Below are 9,891 nucleotides of genomic sequence, written 5' to 3'. Positions count from 1 at the left end.
TCTCGGAGAGACGCTGCCAAACTGCTCCCCGCGCCAGGCAACGGCTTCCCTTAAAAGGCCAGACGTGTAAAGTACAGGGAATTCATTAAGCAGAAGGCAGACAGGGGCTCTGTTAATTCTCCTCCCTGCTCCCTCCTCCGTAATAAGAATTATTAGAGCCCCCAGCAGCTTCTCCCATTGGAGTATCTCAGGGCGTAAAGTGCTGTCGGTCTGTCTCTGTCTGTTTGTGTGTCTGTGGGTCTGTGCGGTTGTGTGTGTGTGAAGGGGGTGGTTGTGTGTGTGATTGTGTGGTTTTTGGGGCTATGTGTGTTCTGGGTTTGTGGCTTTCTGTTTTGTGCGTACCTGCCTGTGCCTCTGCTTGTGTGTGTGTGTGTGTCTGTGTGTGTGGGTTTGTGTGTGTGTGTCTGTGTGTGTGGGTTTGTGTGCTTGTGGATGTGGACTTGTGGCTGTGTGGGTTTGTGGCTTCGTGTGATGTGCCTACTTGCCTGTGCCTCTACTTGTGTGTGTGTGTGTGTGTGTGTGTGTAATTGGAAACATAAATAGTTGTCCTGATGATCATCCAGAAGTAGACAGTATATTGGTTTTCAGAGTAAAAACAAATGTGTGTGTGTGTGCGCGCGGGCGTGCGTGCGTACGTGCACACTCTCCGCTTCCTTGTCTCGTGCCTGTGCGCAACAAGCAACAACAATGTGTGAATCAATACAGGAGACTGAACTAATGCGCAAATTACACCTACTCACAAAGACACACAAGACACACACACAGACACACAAACACACACACACACACGTTCACGCTCCATCAGCCTGTCAGCCGCGACGGCTGAGGAACCACACTCTCAGGTGTAATAATAAGAGGAAGCGCGGTGTGTCCTTGAGCACAGATTGGGGATTAGTCCTGTCATTCCTGACAGATCCCGGGGAACGGGAGGGAGGCTACAAAGTGTGTGACCGCTGTCTTGCATAGATATTAGCGTTTGTGTGGGGCGCCTGGGTATGTTTTAATAATAGTGGCCAGGAAAAGTGTGCTTTCCCGTCTCCAGACCAGCCACAGCCAGGCCAAGATAATGGTTATTCATTGGTCAATGAGGCTGATGTGTTCATCAGTCTCTCTCTCTCTCTCTCTCTCTCTCTCTCTCTCTCTCTCTCTCTCTCTCTCTCTCTCTCTCTCTCTCTCTCTCTCTCTCTCTCTCTCTCTCTCTCTCTCCCTCTCCCTAGGGGGCTTTCTTGGCCCATTGCCTATTCACAGTGTGTCACTTAGCCCACCTGACTGCTGTGCTTCTGCCATGTTTGCTCCCAGGCTAATGTGGCTAATGGACGACGGTACAATGAAGTCATTAGGAGAGGTTAAGGAGCGCACTCAATCCACAGTCGCTCTTCTTGAGGAACATTGTAAGAGCTTTTCGTCACCACACTTGATCACTGCTATTTTAAATTTGAAGTAAGAATTAATCATTATTTGTGTCATTTTTCTCACAGTAATACATGGAGTTACTATTTAGTCAATCACGATTTAATTGTATCCAAAGCAACTTACAGTGAATTCAGACACAAGGATAAAGTAATGTAGTTGGGCTAGGCATCTTACCTCCAGGTAGTGGGTTGTGGACATTAGGGGATCAAACCCAGTACCTATAAGACTGGGAGTCACCACACACCCTAGTCGCTAGAGTGACTTTCCCCTGAACCACATTTATCACCACTTTATGACCCTGATAATATGTAAAAAAAAAAATGCTCTAATGAGATTTGTGGGCTGTTGGTTTAATGACACGAGCCCCGATAAGGCGCGTAGCATTGATGACCAAATGCAGCCAGTGTCGGACGCCATGTGGGAAAATTAAGATTTTGTTTTGCAAACACGGCAATTTGGTTTTTAGTATATCACGGCACCAATATCAGGGCATGTGTACATTTATATGCATATTCAGATGAACATGCACACATTATTTTCTCATGAATATGAATGAAGCCAAAATGTGAGTTGCGGGTCCCAAGGCTGTCGTGTTTGCCGGGATAAAAAAGTTGTTTGGCTCAGCCATATCCAAGGCACACAACAGCAGCTCGTTGCTTACTCCCCAGTGTCTTTCTAGCCCTGCTATTCATGCTTTCACCCCTCAGAGGGCGACGACGAGGTACCACTCTCCTCCTTTGTCCTCAGCAGTGAGGAGTACAAAACCACAAGAAAATTGTTGCAGTTTTTTGCAGCCTGATCATTTTTATTTTGCGCAGATCCTAAAGTAAGAATTACAGTGTTTGCATTTTAATCACTAAGCCCTTTTAATGTATATGTTTGATGTATGACTTCCTATATAGGCGGGCATACAACATCACACACATACATTCAACGTTTTATGCAGTGTAATCATGAGTGGTGTCACTGTAAATCGCTTTGCATTAAAGCGTACTTACTTAATAGTATATAACCATGGCAGATATGAAACGACGAGCAACAACTAAAAGAACAGCAAATGTGGATGGATGATATACCAACAATCTCAACTGATAAACAACGATGTTCAAGAATATCTTTCTGTTGAAAAAGGGAGATTTGCATAACCTGGGAACTTTCCGGGAGGAAAATACACTATGTACACACTATGTAATGAAATACTGCAACTCTGGGCTCGGCTGTATATGGAAAAACACGCAGATGTCTAACCAAAATAAAAAACGCCAACAACCTTCACCATGTGGCACTTTGTGTTTATCTCCCTCAGCTTCAGCGGCAAAGTAATTCTCTCGTCCCAAGGCTGGCTTCTCTTCTTCTTTGATTTGCCTCAGAATTATCCTGTGCGTAGTACAGTCTGCAGCCGTGTGGCTCTCTAATGCTGCCGTGCTGCAGTGGCCCTTTATGAGCCCGCGGTGTAAAAAGTAACTTTTCTTTTAGTGTTCGCTTGCTCACTCCCTGCGCCTCTGTATATTATGTACAGTATCCATCATGTTTTAAGTGGCCATTGCTTAGCAACGCTCACTCTTACTTCCTGTGTTTTTTAGGCATTGTGCACGCACCGAACGCACACTGAATCCCACTCGCATGCAAGGGACACGCATGCACAGAAACACGCATGCACAGTCACACATGCACAGTCACACACATTCATCAACAAACTAGCACAGACAAACACGCACATACACACTCACACATGCACCCTCCACACGCAGACACAAAGACACATCTACACAGACATCCAATGGGCGCAGGCAGACACACACACACTGCACACACATGCACACACATAGACACACACATATGCATGCATTTCATACACACACATTTCACAAATGCACATGACTACATATGGTTGGGTGGTGTTTCTGGGTCGTGGTTAGTATAATGGCTGTAATCAATCATTGGCCAGTGCGTCTACAGCGCGTCTACCGTGTATGGTGGTTTAAAACCACACATCTCATTAGAAAGCTCCACTACTGGGAACCAGAGGAGGGCAGCGGCAGGTGTAATAGTGTCTGAGTCACGTTCTACCCACCTTTCTCGGCAGCCCCTGCCCTGTTATACCCATATTCCCTTTCACACGGAAAAAAGGGATATGAAAAACATGAAATGTCTCTGGGAGGACCAGCAGGTACATGGCTACAAAGAGACTGTTGCTCGTGGCAGAAAAAGTGTTTACCAGCACTGCTGTGACATTGCTGCTGCGTTCTTTTGGAAGAACCTGAAGAGTGACTCATCTATTGGCCTGGAGTCTTACTTGAGTGTGCGTGTGCGTGTGTGTCTTTGTGTTTGTGTTTGTGTGCTTTTGTGTGCTTGGATGTTTGTGTGTGTGTGTGTGTGTGTGTGTGCATGGAAATAAGCGAGTGTGTGTGTTTTTATGTGTTAGGGTCGATGTTTCGAGCCGGAGTGTCAACATGTTTGGTTGTGTATGACAACAATTATTTTCTTCATTTCTTTTTTTTCGGGGGACGGGGGGACGGGGGGATGGGGGGACGGGGGGGGGGGGGACTGTTTGTGTGATGGCGGGTGACCTTGAGCAGCACTAAAGGCTGATTGCGCCGAGTCCGGAGGGGGTGCTGTGTGGGCAGACGGCAGCCTGGGAGACAGCGATAGCATCTTGTAGCGTCTTGGCAGGCGGAAGGGGCTTCTTCCACCCCGCTCAGGGAGGAGAGGGCTGGGGCCGCGGGGGAGAGCGCGTGCAGATGACCCTGGGATAGACAGCTGGCCGCCCGCTATGAAAAGCATTTAATTGATGGTTGTATTTTATTAGCGGGGGGGCGGTGTAAGGGGGGCTTCATCACCTGACAGTGACTCAGCCCGTTGTCGACAGAATGCCGTGTTAGTAATAAAGATTAGGTTTTCATTTCTTTCATCGCTCACCTTGGATTTTTGCTTTCTTGTTTGAATGCGGTAATTGATATTGATCAACAATTATAGATATAATTACCCCATGGAAATTGACTCTTTTCTCCATTGATCGGAAAACAATAGATCGAAAGATGATCCTTTTGATAAAGTTTTAAATATATCCGTTCTACAGACACCTTTGCCAAAGTGACTTCCAAATGCATGAAAGTGAGGCGTTAAACGTATCAATATTCCAGTCTGCACAGGCCGCCAGACAAAGATCCAAGCGCAGGTTTAAAGACTCGCCAAGTGGGAGTTGTTGTAAATCCTTTTTTTTTTTTTTTTTACATATTTACAAGTCTCTTCCACAAAAAGGTAGACAGGAGGCATGGGTAATTGTGCGTACACTAGACAGACATAGGCTCAAACAGAACACAGCTTACTGGGGATGAGGACAGGCGACAAAAGACACACACACACACAGGGAACAAAACACAGACCCTAGCGAAAGTGTTTGAGTGGTTGAACAGATGCACGTCAAGCCAGGCACTCAATTAGAAGGAAACAAGCACTCACAAAACACAGAAGACAGGAAGGTTTGAGGAGGTAGCGACAAGCAGGCCAACAGAAGACAGATGAACAGGTGCTGGAACTGACAGAAAACAATACCGTTCTGCTAGTATTAGATCCTGGAACTAGTATGATATATTGTTATGTGTTCATCATCTCTTTATGTGTTACTCTGCTATCAATTAGGTTCCGGCTCATTAGTGTACGGCCCTGCCCTTTTCCTTCAGCCGAACATAAAAATAATTGATCCTCCTGGAAGCTGTTGCCTTGGTTTCCACATAGCTGTAGTCCAAGGACTTTTTGTTTTGCACAGTTGCCTCCACCTCTTTTAATATGGAAATGTACTCGTGTGCCTTTCTTACTAGTTAGGGATAGCGGTGGTTGGCAGTGTGTGTGTTTGCGTGTGTGTCCCTGCCCGTGTTTAACCGAGAGTGTGAATCTGCGTTCACGGTTATGTTTGATGTATCATAAACCACACACAAATCTTCTTGTAGCTTCTAAGTTCCTCTTCTTCTTCTTCTTCTTCTTCTTCTTCTTCTTCTTCTTCTTCTTCTTCTTCTTCTTCTTCTTCTTTTTCTTTTTCTTTTTCTTTTTCTTCTACTTCTTCTTCTACTTATTTTTCTTCTTCTTCTTCACAGATATAAACATGGCTGGGGAGCCCAAACCTTACAGGCCCAAGATCGGCTCCAAACGGCCGCTCTCCTCTCTCTACAGGTGAGTGGGGGGCCACACCGGCCCTGGTTAATGCTATACAGCGCATGAAACCTTCCCTTTGTGTGCGGTTTCCACTGAAGACACACTGAAATGCAGTACAACTCTCACCAAGGAAGTCAACAAATTGTTTCCACACCGTTACAAATTCACATTTTACCATTGACCGAGTTTCTGACAGTGAAACCACACGCAAACAATCGCTTTTTTACCGCACACTTGTCTGATGTTGTTTTCTCAGACGTGTCCAAGGGACTGGTCCGTTCATGCAGGGAAGACAGCGCATGACACTTTCCACTAGGTTTTAAAATCAAAATGACATCCGCTATACGGTTGTAACTCCGAAGAGGTGCTTTCAAATCTAGCCGGAATTGTCTAGATATATCATCAATAAAACAAGTCACAGATGTATCTAAGGGAGCTAGCATCGGGCATTTATCTGAATGTGAATATGTGATGCCTAAGAGACCGGGTGTATATTAAAAAAGTGAATAAATATTGAAAACTTTAAAATTGTGTTCAGTCCCGCGGCGTGTTCGGTTTGTCTGGTTAATAAATAAAATAAAACAAATAAATTGCATTTTGTGTCTCTCTCCACAGCGGCTACGAATTCGACTACGATTACTACAGAGACGATTTCTACAGCAGGTGTGTAGGAAATAAACAATCTTTCATCTCCTCCTGGAGATACTATGTCCTTCAGTTTATACATCACACCATCGCCCCCCCTCCCCCTTTGTACATCAACAGGGACGGAGCAATAAATAAAAGCAACATTTTTGTTATCTAATTCTTTCAGGGGAACGGCAGAATTTCATCTGAGGCAAAGTTAGGGCATTACGCAGGGCATAATGAATGCCATTTCAGGAGGTAATTTTTATTCATTTCCGCTGGGCTCGCTAATGATGCTTTTATCCGCATAGACGAGCCCTGGTAGCCTGATGATGGGTCCCCTGACTGGTCATTTGTGCCGTTAGGGCCTGCGATGATCCCTCCTCCTTCTGACATTTTCATCTGTTTGTTTACTTGCTCTCGATGCAGTGCCTCCCAGAAGTGTAATGATTTAGAGTCGGGGTATTATCGTCATTATGGGCGCTTTGTGAGACTCTGGGAAACAGGTTGCTCTTATTATTGGGTGAGCATGCCTTTTACTCGATACTTGTTTGTATGGATCCAGATCCCAGACAGATTTTTGTAAGCATGTCTATCGAGTGCCTTTTAAGAGCGTCTTGCGATCGCCCCGAGAATAAGAAACAGCAGCAGGCTGGATGGGAAGCATTGGCTCGTGAAAGACCAAATTACAAAGATGTGCTTCGCTCTGCTCAAAGCGCTCATCCAGCCAAGTTTACCACACCTTTCCTCCTCTGAACTCTTTATTCTGAAGATGAACTTGAGATCATAGAGTGTCACGCAACACCCAACCAAAACGATAACAGTCGACAGATCAAGGGTTAATTTGCAAATGACATTAACAACATTACGTTACATTACATAACATTAAATACCGTTGTATATTGGATCAACTATTCAATGTCTTTACTTGGTAAAGAGGCAGCTCAGGGAAATAGCTTGTGGTCATGCTTTCCAGCCTCAACAGTCATACATGACATCACTGTTTTAATCACAGCTTGAAGTTCGTTCACACTTTGTTCAAGATGTGTTTGAGCAAAGAAAGAACAGATGACAGCGTAAAGGGCCGTTAGAGAAACATGAAAAACGACGAGAAATACTTTGGCAAAAATGATGACAAACATTTTGGGAAGGAGCCAAGAATTCAGAGTCTGTCAAGAAGCTGACCCTGAAACCCCACGTCCCCCCAGGCTGTTTGAGTACCACGGCCGGGGGGGGGGGCCCACGCGGGCCGTGATGCCGGTCAAGCGCTCCCGGGTGGTGGTCCCGTCCATACGCAGGGCCAAGTCCTCCTTCCCGGTCAGGACCTCTTCCACCTCCTCCAGCTCCTCCTCCGCCTCCTCCAACGCCACCGCCAGAGCACTCCACACCGGGTCCTCGGTGACCTCTCCTAAGCGTAGGTGTCCTTTCCTCTGCCTGCTTCTGTCTCTTGTTTCCATTTTTTCCAATTAATTTAAGTGGATGATTGGTCGGTTGCAATTATGTCCCATCACCTGCCTGCTATGTAATTGATTATAATAATAATAATGATTATAATAATAATACCTGTAAGTTAATGTTGACATGCTTACCAATGTAATGGCAGCCTGGGTATAATACATTTGCGGTGTTAATTAATCCGATGAATAAATAACAAACAACACTCATTAATAATGAATCCCTTCACACCCTCCATGTTTTCACTGTCCCACAACCCTCTCAAGGGCCGACTTCAAACACAGCTCACAGGATGCACATTATATGCAGATGAATGCAATAAACAATTACCAACGTGTTATGTTCTGCAAAAGCAGTGCTTGTTTTTGCTATTACTCACTTTGAGCATCCGCGTAATGGTGGCTAAGAGACAGTTGTTGTGATTTGGTCTGAGCTACTTTTTTTTCCGTGTACACATTAATACGGGCCACTGTTTAATCACATGTGACTGTGTGTTGTCACAGTGAAAACAGACCAGCTCCTGACCATCAAGAAGGAACTGTCCCAGATCAAGACCAAAATAGACTCTCTGCTGGGGAGGCTGGAAAGATTTGAGCGACAACATCATGGGGATGCTGGTAAGATATTATTATGCATATACATATCTATATATCTATATCTATATATATATATATACAGTATAGGTTTGGTGGCTGAACCCACTAGCACGCTAAACATGTAGATAATATACCAGAATGCTACATTTCATTACCTCTCTTCCCCAACCCGCTTTCCCTGCTCTCTTCACTGTCCTTTCCATAAAAGCAATAAAAAAGCAGCCCGGAAAAAATATATTCAAAGAAAGAAAAAAGTTTGCAAACAGACGTGGGGTTGGAGAGAGGCTGTTTGATTGTGCTGAAGTGATTTCTGTCTGGCAGGGAACTCGGGAGACAAAGAGGAAGTGCTTTGTGTAGTCCTGTATCTGACAGGAAGGGCTCTATTTGTCAAAGTAAAATATCCATTGATCGTTCCATTCCATTCTGCTATATTGGAAATTGAGGTCACCTTGTTCCCGAAAGTCAAAATTGGCTGTTCCTTGCTTATTCTTCCCCTCCCTTTCTTTCTCTTTCTCTCTCCAACCCCACTCTCTCTCTCTCCCTGCTTCTCTTCTCACATGCACTACAGTTATTCTCTTCTCCTGTATCTATTCATCTCTCCATCCCTCAATCTTTCTCTGTCTCATGTACTTTTGTTCCATCGGCCATTAAACCCGGGGTCGTACCTTGCCAGGCCCTGCAGCACAGCCGCACAGTGTAGTCAGTCAGCGTAGTTCAGGCTTACATCATGCGTTTCAGATCCTTTTTTTCACTCGCATTGGATCTACTCTAAACCCTCCTGCCACGAAAGGCTGCAAGCACGACGCTGGGTTGCATTGGGACACTATTGGACTTCTTGTGAGCAGTTACAGAGCAAAGCGACCGTGTGCCTTCTTTAAAAAAGATCTAACAACCTACCTATATATGAGAGCTTTTAGCAACAGAGGACGGGTTGGGTAATTCTTATTATTTTTTAAATGTTTCTTTTAGTGTTGTGTTAAATGTTCCTGATTGTGTTGAATCTTTTAAAATGTAAAGCACATTGAGCTGCAATCTGTGTATGAAAGGTGCTATACAAATAAAGTTTATTATTATTATTATTATTATTATCATTATCTGAACCATGCCCCTGGCACCCTCTCCCTCCTCCTGCAGAGACGCAGAGGAAGCAGGGGAAGGCGTACCACGGTCTCCGCGACGACCCGCACGACCAATCCGGCGAGGAGGAAGGGGAAGGGGCGGGCGAGGTGGAGGCGGGGGAGATGACGGACGGCGGCGAGGACGAATACGAGGACGGCGCTCCCAGCGACATGGTGAATGGAGCGTGAGGGCATCTGCATGCATGCGTGTGTGTTCGTGTGCGTGTGTGTGTGTCTGAGCGGTAGTTTTAGTCAATATTTTTCTCCGTTACTTTTCACAGATATAGTGACGGCCAGGGTCAGTGACATAGGTCCACCCCATCCATCCTTCTGAACGACTGAAACATACTAGCCCACACCCTATGTGTATACAATATCTGCCCCAGACCACATTTTAACAAATGTGGTCTAGAGGGGATGGGTTGCAGGGAGGCCATCTCCCAAAGAGTTAGGAGCAGACCGAGCACAGCTGTGGTCAGTGTGTGTTTCTTATGTGTGTGTGTGTGTGTGTGTGTGTGCATGTGTGTTTC

General features: G+C 45.4%; 1 protein-coding gene across 3 annotated transcripts in view; it reads left to right on the top strand.

The window, feature by feature from the left end:
* Positions 1-9,891, top strand: part of LOC115549483 (RNA-binding Raly-like protein) — a 35,304-nt gene that overhangs the window by 23,800 nt on the left and 1,613 nt on the right. For all 3 annotated transcript variants that reach the window (XM_030364703.1, XM_030364702.1, XM_030364701.1), the window contains 5 exons: positions 5,508-5,583; positions 6,181-6,228; positions 7,401-7,606; positions 8,151-8,264; positions 9,378-9,535. In XM_030364703.1, the coding sequence (XP_030220563.1) occupies positions 5,508-5,583; positions 6,181-6,228; positions 7,401-7,606; positions 8,151-8,264; positions 9,378-9,535 (602 nt within the window). The remainder of the gene's footprint in view (positions 1-5,507; positions 5,584-6,180; positions 6,229-7,400; positions 7,607-8,150; positions 8,265-9,377; positions 9,536-9,891) is intronic.

The sequence above is a fragment of the Gadus morhua genome, chromosome 8 (assembly GCF_902167405.1).
Source record: "Gadus morhua chromosome 8, gadMor3.0, whole genome shotgun sequence".
Lineage (NCBI taxonomy): Eukaryota > Metazoa > Chordata > Actinopteri > Gadiformes > Gadidae > Gadus > Gadus morhua.
Note: the sequence above shows the minus strand (reverse complement) of the source record. Positions and strands in the feature narration are given on the sequence as shown.